Consider the following 20,167-nt stretch of genomic DNA (forward strand, 5'->3'; position numbering starts at 1 on the left):
AGAACCAGAACAAAGAATAAATAAAGTGAAACAAACTTGGAGAGCAACAGTGTCTGATTATCTACCAGAGCAGTGATTACAAGAAATACAGGTTCTCTGTAGCTGCAGCATCTTGCTATCATTAGCTCTATTTTAAAGCTTCAAGCCAAGACAATACAAAAGCTGCAGAATTTTTAGCTCTGCTGGTCTATTTATAGTGTCTTACAGCACAAGGGTAAATTGCTTCCTGTTCTTAGGTCCCCACAGTGATAATGTTCCTACTACTACTGCTGGAATTACATGCAATTTTTTAATGTGTTGTTAAAGAACAGTTAATGAATAATAAATACCACCCACTCAGTCACCATGGTGATCTGAAATCTTGCTGGAGGTTATTCTGCAAATCTGGACCATGACTTTAGGTGATCTTCTAAGGAATTGCTAACTTGTTTAAAGATGGGAACTGGCGTTAAATACAGGGTAGGAATAAAGAAAGAGTTTTCACTTTGTCACAGGACATCAGAATAGCAGAATAAATTAATCTATTACAAAATAATCCAGAGGAAAAGGAAATAATTATAACTGTACATACACAATTATGGACTCTAAATTAGCTATTATGCCTTGGGGGAAAGATACTGAAACCCTTCAGACAGTTCTCTGAAAATGGCCTTTTCATGCTTTAAAGAAATTAAAAAGAAGCATACAAGACAAATCAGATTTAGACTGCCAGCATCTGCAGGACTAGTTCCAAATGTAGAAAAACTAAAACACGTGGTATCTGGGAATTCTGAAAGTCAGCACATTAGAGAATTTGCCTTCAAATAAAGAGAAATAGCCTGCTTCTGACACCCAGAAAGATGTGAGCATGGTCACATCTGAATGAGCATTTCAGTGTCCAGAGTCCCTGGGAGAACTTCCTAAGCCTTCAGCCATCTAACTGCTCACTGAGGATTGCTGAGTGAGGGTTTCTTTTTACTTTCATGTTACTTCTAATACAGCTGTTTTATTAATAGAGCCTATAATACCATGTCAATGAGGAGGCATTTTCAGAAACGTGTCACTAGCTCAGTGCTTCACATCAGCTTGTAGCAAACTCATCCTGTCATACACACCCTTCCCCAGTGTGTTAAAGCCTTTAAAACTGATCTGTATGCCAAAACAGCCAGATTTTTTTTGTATGCCAGAAATGCCATAATCTCATCAAATTTCCATTCTGAAGCTTCCCCCTTTTTCTGAGGAAGATTAATATTCTAAATCCAGGCTATGCCTCTATCCACTCAGTACATGTAACATGCTTTGCAGCATCTGAAGTTTAAGAACAGAAAAATGCCATCATAATGGTCACTGATAGGATTTGAGATGTTGGAAGGACTGTAAATACTTAGTTCTTTGAATCCTAACTTAGTGACAATTTCAAAATTAATTTAGCATCCAGAGGTGCTGAGTGCATCAAGGAAAATCCAAATATACTTACATCGATAGGACTCAACCTACATGACAGAGGCAGCAGGTCTGCAGCAGCAATCAACAAAGAAGCTTCTAAAGTATTTGTCTGTACACCAGAACTAAGATCTAGATCATTTAATTTATATTTGAAAATAGATGTCCAGCTAAATTCTTTAGGATGGCAATGATGAGGTTAGTAAACAGTGGTCAGCAGTAGAGCTTTATTCAAATTAAAAAGAAAAATGGAATTATTTGTTTCCTATAACTGAGTTCCATTTGTATACGTAGATGTATGATGAAACGGACAAAAGACATGCTGGGATAAGGCTTTTAGCACCTTAGAACATGTTCTGTAAAATACCACAGGAAATTCAAGATCAATGCATTCATATCTTGGAGAAACATGTCTATGGGTAGGAGAGATGAACAGGAAGCCCAACTGTTCTTACCTTAATTAGCAAGCACAGGTGTTCTTGTCCAGAAATTATTTAATCAGTGATCCATGAAGTAGCCACCTGCCTAGATAACCTCTCTCTTTTATAACAGTAGCTTCCCACAGAAACAGGAACAGCCTACCAGGAATGCAACTGCAAAGATTTTCACACTGCTGTTGTCACCACAGGAAGAGCGTTTCCTCACAGGTATGTGATCCAAGTTAATTTCCTCCTTGAGCAACTGGCAACTTAAGAGGGAAAAGGGGGGGAGACTAGGACTGCATTGGCACCAGTAGTGTGAAAGCCAGAAAAAAACTCTTCTCAGGTTTTCCCCTGACAGCCTCCTACACACACTGTTCTAAAAACCAAAAAGGTTCAAGTTGTTACCTGGGCAGAAACTTCAGTTGCACACTGAAGGATGCCTGAGCTTGGATGTAACCTGTTTTTGGAAGCAGCTCCATGTGTTTACTCAATTCTTTGCATACTTCAAACTTCAAATGTAGTGTGGCTTTTGCTCTGCAAACAGATCAGACACACTTAGGTGGCTTTGAGGGTACCTGTGCTGTCATCTCAGCAACGTTTGCTCTTGGAGTTTGCTTCAGCAGCTCACAAGCACTTAATGCCCCAGCCTGTACTCAGAAAAATCAAAACTATGATCCTGAGAGAGCATAATACACCTAAACCATCATTAAGTACCCAGTTTGTGAATTCCAGTCCTCCTCACTATCATCATAATTATCTCAACAACTTCAGTACCAAAACTTAAACCTATACAGGCAAGAAAAACACTCAAGCTCAGGTGGGGGGATTGGCTGATGCCTGAAATGCAATGAGAGCACTGCTGCTTTTGCATTTCTCCCCAAAACTGTGGTGACTTTTTAAATAGATGTGAGTTCACAGCTCTCCCATAACTTCTCTAACAGCAGAGATTCTACAGGGCTAGAAGTCACTGTGGGGATAAGCTTGTACTGCCACTTCCCCTGCTAAAATCTGTGATCACTTTGCCCTCTGAATGGCACACTAGAAGCTGGGAAACATCTCCCTCTTTGCTGAATTCTGCCCATATTCTAGCACAGTGATAGCCACAGACCATACCCTGCTTTGGAATTTCATGGCCAAGTGCAAAATTGCCAAGCAGTTTACAAATATTTCAGCTTGTCATTTTCCTTCTCCTGGACTGGTTTACAAGCTGTCAGTCCAGATGGTCTGCTCTAAATCAACAGCTACAGCATGTGGTACTGGGAGCCAGGAATGATTTCTGACTGTTGACAATTTAAGATTGTCATAAGTATATAATGAAGTATATACTACTTCATTAAAGCAACGCAGATTATAACCTGCCAAAGAAAACACTTTCAAAAGTGATCTGTATTGGACAGGATTTTGGTAAGAGATTTTTCATCCTTTATACTGCCTGATTACCAATGTGACCAGAAAATAAAAACCAACCCCCAAAACACAAATGGTATTAACTTACATTTTGTAATCTCACAGGGCTTGCTGAGCACTTACATGCCAGAGCTATCTAACCTGAAAACCTGGTGTTCCACATCTGCTATAGACTACAGTGTCATAGATCTCGGCAGCAAGAAGATACAGGCAAGTTCCTTCTGTTCTGCTCTTGGCAGATGTTTCTGTGTGCTGGTGGTGAACAAAAGACTATTCAAACACATCACCTTTTTCAGGTCTGGGTCACATTTTGCCCTGAATATCTAAATAATTCTCTCAGTGTTTTACGGTTTCTATTTGTTGGTTGATTTGTTTTGGCTTTTTATTGCTATAAGTGATTAGGGATTGGAGCAGAAATTTGTAAGAATATTCCTGAATAGCAGAGAGTTTTTAAGTATGTAATTAACATTTAATTAAAGAATGTCTGTTCTAGAAGTTATGCAAATAAGATTTCACATCTACTGGATCTGAACTTTAGACTCCTTAGCTAAGGCTTCCAGCAGTTGTCAGACATGCTGCCTTTCCAGCTGGGCTGGTACCTTTGCTCTCCTTCATTGAATGGCTGCTCCAAGCATTAGCACAGACAGCACCATAGTAACTCTATAGCGGATACACCATTCACATGTAAAGCTGTTGTAACAAATTACTCTCTTTGGTGGTATGTTGACAACTTGTTTGCTAGCCCGGTTATTGTCCTGGACTCTGGATTCTTTGTCTGAGCACAGTTCCAGGTCATTGTCCTTCCCCAGACCACCTTTCCACAGTTTTTCACTGTTGCAATTAAAATACAGCTACTTACTAGTCCAACCTAAGAAACTGTTCTTGACTAATAGTAATTCCTACCTATTTTCAACAGTTGAAATTCATTCTGTTTGAGAAGTGGTTTGACTTGTACCGTGTACAATGAGGAATCCTCTTGATATATGCTACAGAAAAATGTCAATAGCTACTAGAGGAAGAAGCTTCTCAGGTATCACATCTGAATGAGGTTATTATCTACTTTTGTAGAATAAAAAGTTAAGACAGGATATTCCAGCAAATGAAATACTTCAAATTTCAGCCCAAACAAGTGTATAACAGTGACAATTTTTTCTAGCTATGGAGAACTGGGAGTAATAAGGTACTAAAGGCACATACCACATATTAAGTGCTCTTAAATTAGTGAAACTTGGCAAAGGATTAGCAGGATTTTCCCCTCTGTTAAGAATTTTGCCCTGAGCAATTTGACAGCTACTATCTTTGGGATCCCTTGAGATCTTAAGTTTTCATTCAAAGAGTTGTTCTGCTGCTATACTTCCCAGTTTTATCCCTGGGTTATCTAGACCAAATAAAGTCACTTACATAACAACTTGAGCTTGTCATATCTGTAAGCTGAATTTCTGAGATAACAGCTTTACTCAATTCTTTCCAACTGTGAAGAATCTCTGCAGCCTGTAATTCTGCTAAGTGGTTTAGAATGGATGACTTCTACAGAACCACTCTCTCCTCCACCCTCCCACAAACCCACCCTAATCCTATTTAAATAGAACTCAAGAAGTGCAAATCGTTAAAAGAAGCACGCAGTAGTGACTGCATTAGGTAGAGAAAAGAAACCTGAAGCACCTGAAGACAAGTAAAAGTTCATTTAAACACACTCTCATAGTGTGAAAGCTCTTGGAGACAATAAACCAAAATACTCTTTTTATGTTACAGCGCAAACAGAAGTCTCCAGCCATTACTGATTTGGACTACAGAAACATCCAGGTACTTCTTCCCCCTTAAATTGCCATTTGACTACTCTATGTGTACTTCCAAGGTTTGCATCACTCTAGTGTAGTGCTTAAGGCCTTTATGGGTAAGGAGAAATTTTACCCTGCCCATGTTATAGCAGATGAAAAAGGACTAACATGATTTATCTGGCATCATTTCCCAAGTCTGGAAAGACTGGTGATTGACCTTCTCAATAAATAATTGGCATGAGCCTGGCTTTCCAGATCATAATCTCCTATGGATTTTAGTTAAAAGAGAAGAGAAATAACAAAATATCCTTTCATAAAGTTCTGTGATTGAGCTGATTATACCCAATATGCACTTAAGTTCAGACACATTTATCTCCCTGATATTTGGTGTGCAAATTCCACACAATCATACTCTGGGGTTACAATTCCCTGGGGGCTTTGCAGTTATTCCACAGAACAGACACAATACAGGGTATCTTGTAGGAGTGGAAAGGCACATATTAACCCAGATGCTTCCTAGCTACTGCTGGTCTGGGAATCTGCAGCAGTTAGATATCCAAGTCCAACTTCCACAGCAGTGTGGAACCCAGGGGGTTGCAATCAGGATGTCCTCCTGAAATGCCATGGAAAACCAAAACTGTTCTTTAGCTTCCTATGACAAGAAGATATGTCTGGCATAATGGAATCTCAAGGCATCACCTAAGACTTAAGATTTCATGATCCAGCTCCTATGTCAGGCAGCTGATAACGAAAGGGTCACTCACCTGCTTTGAATGACAATGCAATCCTGATAGAGTCGATCATACATACAGATTTTTAAGTCAATGTTGGGATTGGGCACCCAAACTGGCATATCCATAGAAACTCCAATGGCACTGAAACACAGCTGTTAATACATAAATTATTAGTTTTATTGGTCTCAAATTCTTACAGATCTAGACAGAGCAAGAATTTCTGCTGTAAACTACAGCTGAGTAAAATATTTTATCAGTCATATTGCAACAGGTTCTTTAATTAAGCAAAGCTATGAAAATCATCTGTAAAATAAACCCTAGATCTTATGGTATCACAGCAGAAAAAGAATTATACTTTGGCTTGGGCTCTTTGGCAGAGAACTTGAAGGAATAGCACACTGCCCATGATACCCAAAAGAAATATTTAAAGTGCATCTAGCATATGTGAACGTGCCATAATGCAGAAACTCAAGAGACTGCAGCTTGTTTAGCCAGCAAAGAAACATAGTGATGGCAGCATGGTGCTGTACTTCCTATAACCACCTCAGGTTTGACAGCAGTGACTGCAGAGCTCCAGCTTGGATGAGATGATCCTTCAGTACATGTCTGCAGCTCCTTCTGTAGATGACTCCACCTGCAGAGCCAAGACTGGCTTACTGAGCTGCTTGGGAGGTTTTGGGGTTTTTTTTGGAAAGTTTCTGTGAACTGTTCTCAGGCAGAATTTGGCTTCCAATAAAGTGTAGAATCAAAATATAGCTGAAGTGGCAACTGAAGTTGTCATCTCTTCCAGCTTTCACACATCAGTTTCACTACTGCATGCTAAATAATTCCAGTTCTGATATCTCAGAAAAAAAAACAAACTATGTGGGCTGGGAGTAGAGAAGAATACTTTTGTATCTGTTTCCAAGGCATTAGATGTTTTCCAGTATGATGTCTGCTAAAATAGGAATACCGTGATTATTTACATTTAAGAGAATCACAGGTTTAATAACCACACTATATCAGAAAGGACCATGATTTACAAAGTTACTTCCCATCAAACCACATAATACAGAATCACGTGGCACCTTCTTGTTATTTCTTATAATACCCATAGATAGATCTGTCCTCTCCCCCCTTCTTCTGTTTCTAATGTAGGACTCTGAGTTCTTTTAATTCTTGGGGAAAGCAGAAGTAGGAGGATTTAAAACTCTTTTTATACGGTGTTTTAAAGCAAGTCTTGCACAAAATCACTCACTGGTTTGCAGTCCGAGCTGTCAAACATGATCACAAACTCTGTCCGCACATCCCCAGGGATAGCTGGCACAAATAGGATCTGAAGTTTGACTGAGCTGAAGGGTCCAATTTCACCTTCAGTAACCTAAACAAGAAGTAATATGTCTATAATGAAAATTACTGCATTACTGCAGCTGGCTATAAGTTGTATTGAAATAAAGCAGCAATATACACTCATAATACAGTCTACTACACCTAGTTTGTAACTAGATTGAACACACTATTCAGTATACAGAATCTTCCAACTCAAATTAAGTCTTCATAGATCAAATGAAAGGGCAAATGTGTCACGTGATTTCATTTCAAGAATTAATTGTGATACAGTGAAGTCCAGTGGGCTAGAAATGGATTCTATGATTCCCTGCATTTCCACCAAAGCCAAAGCCATTTATTTGATGTAGACTTAGACTAGTGAAAGTCCTGTCTGTAGCTCAGGATATTCATTACCTTTCCAAGCACAATTTCAACTGGTGTTTCTTCAGGAGAAAATTCCACTAAATTATGTGCAGTGTCTGTGTCTAGATCTGATCTGGAATTCAATATATCTTGACCAAGATGTTCTAGGGAAAAAAGAAAACCCACATATAGACCCAACACAGTACTGGATGTGTGAATTTATTCGCTAGAAAATATCAAACAGAGCAGAAGTACATCAATTTTGGTCAATACTGGAAATCCAACAATGCTTACTAGTGATGGAGAAATAAGTGGCCAGAAGGAAATCTGTTTGGTCATCTTTGCCCAGTCCAAAAGGCAAATCTTAGGCACTTGAGCCTTCCACTGCAGAGTAATAGTGTTAATGTTTCAGTAGGCTGAAGTTTATACTGGAGATTGTTACGTCAAGGAATGAAAACTCAGTTGAAAGCATGAACTAGGCTTTGAGAACAATTTCAGTGGGATGAGGCAATGCAGACAGGAGGACTTGCAAAGCAGGTAGAAGTGTTGCTTCACTTGATCTTCAAAACAGCTGCAATAATAACTACTTCTAATTAAACAGTCTCCCACTGAGGCTTCAAAGTCCCTTAAACTGATGCACCTTGAGAGAGATGAAGCTAATTCTGGACTGTATGGCTGTAACCAACTGGCAACCACCTGCTTCACATTAACCAGGGAAAAGATCAAGTTGTCATGAGGTATGTTCACATGCCACAGCCATGGAATATGCATTTGGTTTTAAGGTCTGAAAGCATCTCTAAAGGTATGTGCTCTTTGGGAAGAGCCACCACGATTTATGGAATCACTCAATTTCACAATACAGATCCCAGATTTAAAAAAATCAAAAAACACACACAACTTTTTCATGGACCTTCTTAGTTTCCTAAAGTTGGAATGATCAACATCCAGAAGAAATGTTAAAGAATACAGATATAAAGAAATTAGGAAAGTCTCTTCTACACACTGGATTTCATTAAGCACCTAGTAAACATCAGGAATGAGGTGGAAAATGTCTGAGGAGGTTCATCTTTCTGCTTCCTTGTTCCCAGAATTACAGACTATAAAAATAAACCTGTCATGTGGATTTCTATTCTGAGCAGTGAGTATTCAGTTGCTGAGACAAGAATGATAACAATTTTGCATTTTCTGTAAGCTAGTTGGTTTCTGTATTCTTCTAAGACTGAACTATGGATCACTAATGAGAAGCGAGAGTTGCTACTGCTTTTGATATAATGGTGTCAGTATGTTATTTTTAGTCACTTTTTGTGAGGCAGCATACAAAGAAAGACAACATTACTATTAGAACGATGAACTACTTAATTTACTGAGTAACTCTGCAAACTGAATTCCACAGTTCTTTACAGGAAACTCTACAAAGGTATAATGCTTACCTGTGGAGCTCCTGCTCAGGCTGGTCTCAGTCCTCTGTGGCTCCACCTGGGCTGCACAGTAGGACATTTCTTCACTATGGTTAGAACCAATCTGATCCTTCACTTCAGTCACAGAATTCACAGGACTGTTGCTGACTTCCTTTTCAGGAACAGAGTCACTGAGATTTTGAGTAACCTATTAGAAAACACAGAAAACATGTTTTCTACTGTGACTACTCACCTAGCTTGCACCAGCTCCAATTTTATCAGGCAGCTGCAAATCAGACTTGTGTTTTCTTGCAGCTGTTCCACATTATAAATGGAGAAATGCGTTGCACTGTCTGAAAACTGCACATTCTGCTAGACCTCTATCAATGACCAGTTTTAATTTTTGTTTGCTGCCCTAAAAAGGTAAATGATATAATGGGAGACATACAATATGGTGTCAGTTAGTTCACAATTAACAGAATCAAGATTTTTCTTGTTGAAACACAGGCAGCTCTACATCAAAACTAAGACTGCTAAACCTATATTTCTGTTTATTACATACCTGCAAGAGATAGAATACAGAAGGAGAACCATGGATACAATATTTACTTTCACAAATTCTTTATTTGAGCCATGCTTTTAAGGGTAGCATGAGAGTTGAACACCATGGTGAGCAACTCCACAGTTTCACTGTACATACTATTCAAGGTAGTGTTTCCAGAGGTCAACCCTTTTCTTAGAACTTAAAAATTGGTTAGATTATCAAGCAGAGAATTTTGAACACCATCTGAACCAACTGCTCTTCAACAACCCAAGCAATTAGACTGCACTGATGGAACAAAGATGAAGTGTGTGCATTGCGTTTACAAGAACACATAAGCACCTCATAACAACAACATGCAACCTGGTAGTGATCTTGTCTCCAGTCAACGGCCTGTGGAACCTATTTATGGGTACTACCTATAAGACAGTTGAGGAAAAAGGGACATTCATGACCATGATAGTCATTAACACAAGAATTACAAGGCATGAGCTCCTACCACAGTGGGTGGGTAGTTGGCTTTGTTTGGATTTTTTTCTTTTTTGTGCTTTTCACCTAGAATTATCTGCTAGATGAAGGAGTACAGCTTTAGGATTCCTCAGTTTCTTGTCAAGTTTGGAACTGATGTGCTGTAGGAACAATAAATAGCAGGTCTAATACCACACATTTTGTCAGCTGTGCACCAAATGTCTGAGTTTTAGTATGCTTCAACAGTCTCTGCTTCATCCCCACACAGGATGTTCCACAAGACACAATATACAATCATTTGCATTCATTCCACTATTGGCTTGAGAGCTCTTAATTTAATTCTTTTAACACTATTTATTATAATAGTTTTCAGGTAACAGCCCTCAATAGAGAGGAGAATTTTTTTTTTCTACTCATTTAGGGAAATGCTTTGAACTTACCATTCTCTCATGAGCCAATTCTGCTGCTGGTTGGTCTGGATGTCTATTACCTGCTGACATCTGAACTCTGAATCTTGTTCCCAAAGCTCCACTGTTTGTCAGGGTGATGGTCTGTGAAATTGTCTCTCCCACCACATGGCTACCAAAGTCAATGAGCTCTTTATCTAGTGCCAGCTGTGGTAAGATAAGCCATTAATTACTACTGTCCTAGGCAGTCAGCAATGTCCATTAAATGAGCATCCACCTTTTCAAGAATAAGACTTTAAAGTTCTTATTTCAAAGAGGGTATCAAACAACAACATGAATTGTGGGTATCCTCCTGCCTTTTTGTAGAAGCCAGTTCATTACAACATCCTATTAAACTGAGCCACTTCCATTTCAGTCTAGTGTATGATAACAGAAAAAACAGGTTAAATTCTGTTTATAGTAGCAGCTTGCATAAGTCTTCAGGTAGTTACTCTGGAAGTAGGTCATATTTACATTCCAATTCAACATTGTTACTCTTGTGTTAAAGAAAAATGGTTCTACTAGTACCAAGCTGGGATGCAAGCAGCATTTTAACATTATACAGTGACTACATATTAGTTTGTACTACAAGGTAGGTAGCTAAAAAAGGTTAGTGCTATCTGTAGATCTCTTAGCAGTAAGACTATTATGTTCTTTACTTAAAATTCATTATCATACTCTCAGAAGACTGAGATGCTGAAAGAAAGGAGGTCTTATATGCTTTTTATAAATGTTAGAAAAGATAGAAAGATACTGTGATTTTTATCTACATAGGATATTGAAGTTAAAGTACTGCAGGTCTGGGATGGAATTTCCATAATATCCAAGGAAAAAAGCTCTCATGTCCAGCCACTACTTTTCCTTCCATTCACAACATAACATTGTGTCATCAGTTTTCAACAGTCACTTACAATGCATCTTTTGGCTGTACATTTCAGTGGGACAGCAAAAGAACCTGTCTGTGCCATAAACAGGACTTCTCCTTCCAGATTTTCGTTTATCTAGGAAACAACAACAAAATCCCAACCAAGTATATTGCAGAGATTTAGCCTGTGTATTCTGATGAAAAATGTTTTTATTAATTCTTAAATATTTTTAAATGTATCTCTACAGATTCTACATTTCCACTTTAAAGTCTCCGGTAGCTTTAGCCATGAGATATAAATCTTTTGATCTGGAGGAAGTTTCAAAACATACTCCATAAACACTTAGTGAAAGGCACTTTTCTAAAACATGCCCTTAGAAAATGCCTTATTAACAATTCAACAGAGCTCCAACATGCATGCAGTTGTCCAAGGACCACCTTTTCTAGAAAGGCATTTTGTTTCCTTGTTAACAGTAAAATTAACTATGTTTTTAATCAGACCAGTGGACTATAGTAGGATTGTCATCACTGTGTAACTTAGCACTTAGGTGCACTCACCATTGGCTTGAATGTTACCACTACCTCACACGACATTCCTGGAGACATTTTGCCAGGTGGGTCAAAACTATGGAGATAATTAACATAAAACTCCAAATTAGAGCTATGTATAAAACATCCAGCTCCTATTCTGGGAACAATGGCAGATTATTGTTTTTTTCCCCCCATTTGCATTAATTACATAGAAAAGTCGGAGTGAGTGACAGATTAATGGTGAGCTACAGAAGCCTGCTGCAACTCTAAAACTACAAAGGCTGATTCTTTACCGAGGCTTTTACTCAGAAAGTCTTAAAGTGCTTTTAAAAGGCAAAAATTATTGCCTTCCTGCTACAGATGAAGAGACTCTAGCCAAACAGGTGAAGCTGGGGCTCAGTAATGTCACCAACACCTATTTGAACAACTAGGAAGCAGTCTTCTGCCACTACCCATTTTGCATGTTGCTCTGTAACATCTCCCCTGTCCAAATGGGAAATGAAGAGGGGGGAAAAATAGCCCAAGCAGGTAGCTGCAAACGATTAGAGAATGTGCTGCTTGCTGCAAGCTGCATCAAGATCATATTGAATGGAAACTGACATTCATTTCAGTGCCTCATTCCATCGACACCGTGATACAAGTAAAATGTCCATCAGGACACTGAATCAGAATCATGCTGTGAAGGATGGTGGCTTGTGAAAGATTTGCTTTTCCCTAGAAAGAAACTTGGGTCCCCTTTTACCACTTTGTACCAACCGAGGCCCTTTCCCCTTTTTTAAAATGGTCTGACTTTTGTGAAAACAGCTCTCTACTTGTTGAGGCTGGCAACCACCACAGGTCTATGCTGCTTTCCACAGGTCAGGAACTGTTCCCTTGCTATCACCAATGACATGCAGCCCAGGCTCTGTAAACCTCTTGCTTCTCAGCTCTGAGACAGTTCTTTTCCTCATCACACAGGAATGGAATACAGCAATTTAGATGCATTTACTAAAATCTGTTTAACTTGCTACAGAATTTGGTTACATTTCCTGCTGTGGTACAACAGTAAAACAAGCAACTAGACTATAGTTCATTTACTTACTGAACACGGATAAAGTCCTTGAGCCATTCACTGATTCCCACTAGTCTGCAGCAATTAACACTGTAGGATGCATTTATCAAGACTATCTTCTTTTTGTAGACTTGACCAACATCAAAATCCTTAGAATACCAAACATAACAGCTGGTGTGAATTACAGAAGTAGCATTTACACATGTAATGACAAAAGCAGCTGCTTTTACCATAGTTGTGCTTCACAGGCCTAAGTAGTAAGACTGAGTAGTTTATGGGCTGCATCAAAAGGAGTGTGACCAGTAGGTTGAAGGAGGTGATCCTGCCCCTCTACTCTGCTCTCATGAGACCTCACTTGGAGTATTATGTACAGTTCTGGTGTCCTCAAAAAGGACATGGCACTGTTGGAACAAGTCCAGAGGAGGGCCATGAGGATGATCAGGAGCTGGAGCACCTCCCATATGAAGACAGGCTGAGGAAGCTGGGGCTGCTCAGCCTGGAGAAGAGAGAGACCTCATAGCAGCCTTCCAGTATCTGAAGGGGGCCTATAAGGATGCTGGGGAGGGACTCTTCATGAGGGACTGTAGTGACAGGACAAGGGGTAACGGGTTGAAAGTTGAACAGGGGAAGTTCAGACTGGATATAAGCAGGAAGATCTTTACTGTGAGGGTGGTGAGGTACTGGAATGGGTTGCCCAAGTAAGTTGTGAATGCTCCATCCCTGGTGGTGTTCAAGGCCAGGTTGGACAAAGCCTTGGGTGACATGGTTTTGCATGAGGTGTCCCTGTCCATGGCAGGAGGGTTGGAACTTGATGATCTTAAGGTCCTTTCCAACTCTAACTATTCTATGATTCTATGATTTAATCTGGCTATGATTTACCTAAGAGTTTGCTAAAGAAAAAGGAAAGTACTGTTTCAGGTTTGATTGAAGACCTATGACAGACAACAAGAAATTCTTCTTTTCTTCCCAGTGCAACAGAATTTTGATCAAGATTGTCATGGTTTAAGCCAAGCCAGCAGCCCAGAACCACATAGCTGTTTGCTCGCTCCCCCTCCTTCCTGTCCCCGCTCCCAGAGGGATGGGGAGGAGAATGGAAAGGATGTAACTCCCACAGGCTGAGATAAGAACAGTCCAGTAACTAAGATATAACACAGACCACTACTGCTACCACCAATAATAATGATGAGGGAAATAACAAAGGAAGAGAACACACCTGTTCACCACTCACCAACCGATACCCAGCCGGACCCAAGCAATGATCTAGCCCTTCTGGGAACCGCCCCCAGTTTATATACTGGGCATGATGTGCTGTGGTATGGAATACCTCTTTGGCTAGTTTAGGTCAGGTGTCCTGTCTCTGCTCCCTCCTGGCTTCCCCTCCTCCCTGGCAGAGCATGAGACTCAGAAAGTCCTTGGTCAGAGTAAACATTACCAAGCAACAACTAAAAACATCGGTGTTATCAGCACTGTTCCCAGGCTGAAAGTCAAAAAAACAGCACTGCACCAGCTACTAAGACAGAGAAAAATGACTGCTGCTGCTAAACCCATGGCAAAGAAATTGGCGTATATATAAGCAGCAGATACACACATCATCTTTAGAGATCTTGTGCAGAATGACCACTAACCTTGAAATGAATGCAGCTTGGTTTGCTATAGAAAGCACATCCTTTATGTTCACGACAAGAAACTATTTGCATGTGAAAAATTCCAGTTGGGAATTCCTCCTTTTTTTTCTGAGAAATTCCTTTTTTCATTACCCTTGTAGCCTGTTGTTTTAGATCCATTTCTTCTTGAGGTATCTAACAAGGAACATCCGTAAAAACCACCATGATGGTCAGGAAGTGTGATCAGTTTGTGTTCACATACCTCCAAACTAAAATTGAAGTATCGTTCGCTCTTTAGGAGAACAAACACTACAAGAATAGTGTCCAATAGTCATTACATCTGAATCTGTGCATGTATGTGCTAATTTAAAGTCTGCATTTTAATTGTGAAATAGATAATTACTTGTTTTAAGTAAGGTTCCAAAGCAGCACTTGCCAGTGTCATTAATTCAGGTGGCCTCAACTTCTGGAGAGGCAAATGAAGCATTTCTAATCTATCAAGTTACTTTTATGGATACCATCAAAATTTTGTAAGGACTAAATTCACAAGGAATCAATTACAAAAGCATCTCATCCAGTTTTTTTTTCCCTTTTCTATTTCTTGTAAGAGATACCACAGTATTTACCTTGTGCAAGTCACATTTCTGACTCCAAAGCCCTGGGAACTCTGGTTGTACTAGGATCTTGTCCCTGTCTTCCTCATCTTCACCACTTTCACTGAGCATGCTGTGGGGTATTTCTGCAGAAATCTCTCCTACAGAAGCACTTCTCTCACTAGCTGAGGAAGTAGCTGATGCTCCAGCTGAAAGTTTGCAGGCCTTCTCGATGTGCTGCCATGTCTTCATTCTCCATGGGAAAGAGTCCTCAGGTTTACAGCCACCCTTTATTGTCTTAGTGCTGGACTGGCTCCTCTGCTTGTGAACAGAAGCTTTTTCTTGCAGAATTTGAGAAACAATCTCAATTTTTCTTGATTTTTGCTGTTCTCTAAAAGCTCTGTAATCCAATGTTGGAAGAAACACTAAGTCAACTGTGGTTGTTTCTGATAGTAACTGGAGTCCAATTCTTTTGAGCCTTTAAACTAAATAGAAAGTCTTTAAATTGGGTGCAGTGGTAATTTGTGTCAAGACACTAGGCGATTTAGGGGCTATTTTCACATTTTTGTCAACTAAAAAGTTACTTCCTTTTGCAGATAATTCACAAATATATATTGAGGCTGAAATAGAGAACACTAAGAATATCCCTTCACAGAAAGGGAGAAAGCACAGCCTTGGGAGAAATACCTAAGCAGTTCCTCGGCAGATTAGCAGGACAGTAGATGAAATTAGAAAAGATCTGCTGTGAGAAACATGACACAGCTAACAATAAAACTAACAAACTGTCGTCTTCCCTGGCCTGCAAAGGGAATCAGGAAAGGGAGAAAGCAAGCAAGGTGGAAAGGATTGAACATAAGAGTTGGATATTTCCAGCAGATCTCTACAAACTGATATGAATCTTTTATTAACATGAATTTTAGAACATATTTAGGGATGGCAGAAGTGGTGGTATGCAGCTATTAAGAGCTAAGCTTTATTTAATCAAAACTTAAGACTTACTGAATCTTTACTTATTGAATTTCTATCATTTGCTACAGATTACTGCATTTGTAGGCTATCCAGCATGCAGAAACACACACTTCAGCCACCCTGTTTGGTATTTTAGCTCAAATTCTTCATCTTAAGTGGTTAGAAACAATAATTAAGGTGAGATACAGGTACATTCCTATCAACTTTGCTACAAAGGCAGAGGAGTAATTTCAATCAGAAAAAAGCACAAAGGAGAGTACAGGTGAGATACAGGTACATTCCTATCAACTTTGCTACAAAGGCAGAGGAGTAATTTCAATCAGAAAAAAGCACAAAGGAGAGTACAGTTACTCCAGGCATCCAGTTTAGGTTCATTGAGTTTCCCTCCTGGAACAGTTTATCTTCTTTGTACTACTCATAGAATGCTGGCTCCTAAACTATAGTTTTCTGAATAATACACCTAAGCTCAAAGTTTAAATCACTTCAAAACAGACTCTACAAATCACATATACAGCGCATGAGTTCACTCCCTTGAGACAGCATCCTAGATGTTCACGTTTTCAGAATGTGGCTAAGAGCTCCAACATATTCCTGCATGAGCATCAGTAAGTAGCTGAAACTTTGATACAGATATGAATACTTACCGTTTCTCTTCTTCATACTTTAGCAGTTGTTTATGAAGAAAAATTTCCTTGGCAACATTGCCTCCTTCAGCTAGAATAGCTTCCCTCATTTTCATCTCCTGCTTCTCTGCCTCTAAAGCCTTTGCTTTGTTCCAAGCCTGGAGAGCTTGGAGTTTTTCCTATGAAGCCATAGAAACCAGTTACATATTTGAGTCACATGCTAAAGAATATAAACCAGAGAATCTAGTGTTGGTGGCCTTACCCAAATATAAATTTGTGGCAGATTTCTCTGAAGTAGAATTTATTGTTTTTAACATACACAGCAGTCACGGTGTGCTGAGATACAGAAAGTTCTAACTAGGTCAGGACTACTCCCATACCCTTCTAGCCTGTCCTTGAAATGCTACTCAAGGAAGCAATGTGAAAAGATACAGTTCTAATCAAAATGGTATTAAATTAAGATCATTCCCTCTGATTCTACAGAACATAAGTAGAAAAGCAAAGCAGAATAGCTCAGAAATTCTTAATTTACATTATAGAATTCCTTAACTGTTTTGCTTCCATATGTTTTCTCTGTATGAAGAATCTTCACATTGGGATCCAAACAGCTGAAAATGCTTCTGGCTGAGTTTTCAGAGACCTTATTTGTAGTATGCATCATTCGCAAAGGAGCTACCCTACCAGAACCATTATATTGTTGACAGAATAAACTCCACAAGTAGAAGTGTCAAAATCTGCCCATACAAATCTGACACCATTACTCCTACAGTTAAATTCTCCACATTTGGAGGAGATTTGGTTGGTGATCTGACAGCATCACATAACAATTCTGACAAGAAAACTGAAATTACTTGCATTAAACCCTAGCAGTCTAACAAGTCAATCTCTTCATTCCCTAAGCCATGGCAGCAGCAGTACCCTATTGGAAGTTAGGCTGGTTTTCAGGGAAAGCACAGCTTGTATCCTTCTCTCCATATGCTCCTGAGTTTTCACTTCTTCCTTTGCATTTTTTTCATGAATTCTGTAAGCAAAGTAAAATCTTTCAGGCTCATATCCTGGAAAGCTTTTAGTATTAGAATGTTTAACCTGACAAGTAGTAATTGTCAATGTCACCAAACATTCTTCCTGTAAGCCTCTGTGTTTACTATGCTGCTGGGTGTGGGTAAAGTGGAACAGTTGGAAGACTCTTCTATATTCAGTACTGCTTAAGCTCCAAGTGCCAACAGGCTTTCAACTACTTTGCTCAACAACTTTTTTCATAAATTTTGAATATGAAGAATGTGTTCCATATAATGACATACGTCTAGTAACTAAAATAAAGAACTTAGGTGTTGCTCACATAGCCAATATTGAAATAATTACATAGTGAACATTATACAAGCCAATTACTTGTACCCACAGTAAAAATAAACCCTAGAAACTCTCTGAACTCTTAAAGATAGCAATATATGGCCATGGATCAAGCCTGAGATATTGCAGCTAATATAATGGTAAACTAGAAAGAATATGTGTGTGTGTGTATATATATATATGTTTCAGATTATTATTAATGCCTATAAATAGTCAGACCCTTCTGCATCTCAAGAAGACAGTCCCTTCAGCTACAAGGAATATGAAGCTTGTCTCAGGACAGTGAGTGGGTTTTCTTCTTTCCAAGTCTCTCTCTCTGCCATGTAAGATTTGACTGCTTCACAGCACAGGTACTGTGGCAGATTTCCAAGTGTAACATAAGATACACCTAGCAGAAAAAATAATATTTTCCAAAGACTAAAGGATAAAGTATTGTACACCAGAGGATGTACAATGACAGAAAAGGAGTGAACAATTACCTTGCCATGTTCTTTCTCAGGAAGCAAAATGCTTTTTCATGGTTCCTTTTGGCATCTTCAAGTATTTTTTTATGCTTTTCTTCATATTCTTTCTGAGCTTCCTTCTCTTTTCTACAAAACACGGGCAAACCAACAGTTGCACAGGAGTAAGTAAACCTTGATTTTAATACAATGACATCTAAGGGTGAGGTTGGGGAGTTTATTAATACATGATGGAGGACATTAGTCTCTGCCTTTCCCCTGTACAGTTTCTTGTTTTCACAAAACCCACAGCCAAATTAGTAAGAGATGTCATGGTGCCTGCTTTTTTTCCAAGAAATCCCAGTGAACTTGATCATCAGTTCAGAAGATCCTGGCAGCCAACAGAAATGCAGAACGCACACAATCAGTCTGAGCTAATAAACTTCATTTCCTTCGACAAAAAGCTTTCACAGTTTGTCTTTAGCACATTTATTTCCATAGCTCACAAGTCTTTACTTGCACAACTGCAAGACTGTGGACAATTCTTAATTTAATTCCATTTCCTCATAAAATGTTCCTGAAGCAACACCCAGCTAAGAGACACAATACCACTAATATTTGAAACTATCTTTTCAACACCTGAAATAGTGAATTGGCTAAAAATAATGCAGAGAAAGGAAGCAGAGTCTGTCTTCTAGGCACTTACTTTGCTCTAGACTGCTGATTTTTTTTTGCTTGCAATGCTGCTATTTTTGCCTCCCAAATCCGCACTTCTGCTCGTTCTTGGTATTTCATCTCTAGCTCCTCCTCATCTTTTTTAAGTTGTTCATGGAGATTTTCATATTTTCCCTGCTCAGTTTCTATGCGCCACATTTCAAGCCTTTAAAACAAAGTGTGAGTTGTTTCCACTGAAATGCTGACTTTTACCCACTTACTTCAGGCTCCCGAGTAAGTAAAGGCCAGAGAGAATGAAAATCTAGCCATGTTTTATTTTGTCTTTTCAATTATATTGTAAATCATACTCTGTTACTGACACAGGTATTGTACCTTTCAGACCAAGGCTCCTATCTAATATTACATTTAATTTTAAAGACATTAAAAATATCAGTAAAAAAAAAAGAAGTAAAAAAAAAAAGCTCAAGGTTCCGTTTTCCAAATTCACATTAGAAAATTAGAAAAATTAGGAAAATAGCTTTTTCTCCAACAGTAAACAACTTCAGGGACAGGCCATAGCTTTTATTCTTCTATGCTTTGCTGAAGGAATTGAGATATGATAGGGATAGAAATAAACAGATTAATAGAGTTATTCCTAATCACACAATAAAGAGCTCAAGCATTTTAAAGCTATTATACAACGCTGCAGCAGAACACTCTGCATTCTGGTTAACCACTTGGTTAAGCACATCTATAAGCTGGTGCTTGTGTTCCTCCTTTGATGTAGGGGCATTAGCAGTGTCATCTCTGGTGTCAAAATACAAACACACTCTCCTGTTGCCTTCTGCAAGATATTTTATTCTATGTAAGTAATTTAGTATGTGCAGCTAAAAAGGAAAATTAGCTTAGCATAAACATACACAGGACCACTACAATGTGTCCATCATTCTCAATTTCAATCTTTTTCCTTATGCCTTATAAAGGAAGTATTTATGCTCAGAAATCAGTACCACAAGCAGGTTTACTTTAGTCCAGCTTAGTTTCCATTTAAAATGACATCTGTTTAGGTGCATATTTTATGCATAACTCCAAATAAAATGAAAACTTCATTTACATGTGCAAAACCAACTCAGGGACTAAGCCACAGCAATCAAATTCTTAAGCAATAGACTGTTCAGGCTACAAATTGCTCTCAAGGTCC

At 38.9% G+C, this 20,167-nt stretch overlaps 1 protein-coding gene across 1 annotated transcript in view; it reads right to left on the bottom strand.

Moving 5' to 3' along the window:
• Positions 1-20,167, bottom strand: part of CFAP74 (cilia and flagella associated protein 74) — a 72,090-nt gene that overhangs the window by 14,167 nt on the left and 37,756 nt on the right. The window contains exons 8-22 of the mRNA XM_031043909.2: positions 19,019-19,192; positions 18,352-18,462; positions 17,441-17,543; positions 16,544-16,701; positions 14,964-15,330; positions 14,359-14,532; positions 12,764-12,882; positions 11,710-11,776; positions 11,198-11,287; positions 10,281-10,454; positions 8,865-9,039; positions 7,486-7,598; positions 7,001-7,123; positions 5,794-5,915; positions 2,250-2,378 (exon numbers count right to left, since the gene is read on the bottom strand). Of these exons, the coding sequence (XP_030899769.2) occupies positions 2,250-2,378; positions 5,794-5,915; positions 7,001-7,123; positions 7,486-7,598; positions 8,865-9,039; positions 10,281-10,454; positions 11,198-11,287; positions 11,710-11,776; positions 12,764-12,882; positions 14,359-14,532; positions 14,964-15,330; positions 16,544-16,701; positions 17,441-17,543; positions 18,352-18,462; positions 19,019-19,192 (2,199 nt within the window). The remainder of the gene's footprint in view (positions 1-2,249; positions 2,379-5,793; positions 5,916-7,000; positions 7,124-7,485; positions 7,599-8,864; positions 9,040-10,280; positions 10,455-11,197; positions 11,288-11,709; positions 11,777-12,763; positions 12,883-14,358; positions 14,533-14,963; positions 15,331-16,543; positions 16,702-17,440; positions 17,544-18,351; positions 18,463-19,018; positions 19,193-20,167) is intronic.

Source organism: Melopsittacus undulatus, chromosome 12, assembly GCF_012275295.1.
Source record: "Melopsittacus undulatus isolate bMelUnd1 chromosome 12, bMelUnd1.mat.Z, whole genome shotgun sequence".
NCBI classification, from domain to species: Eukaryota; Metazoa; Chordata; class Aves; order Psittaciformes; family Psittaculidae; genus Melopsittacus; species Melopsittacus undulatus.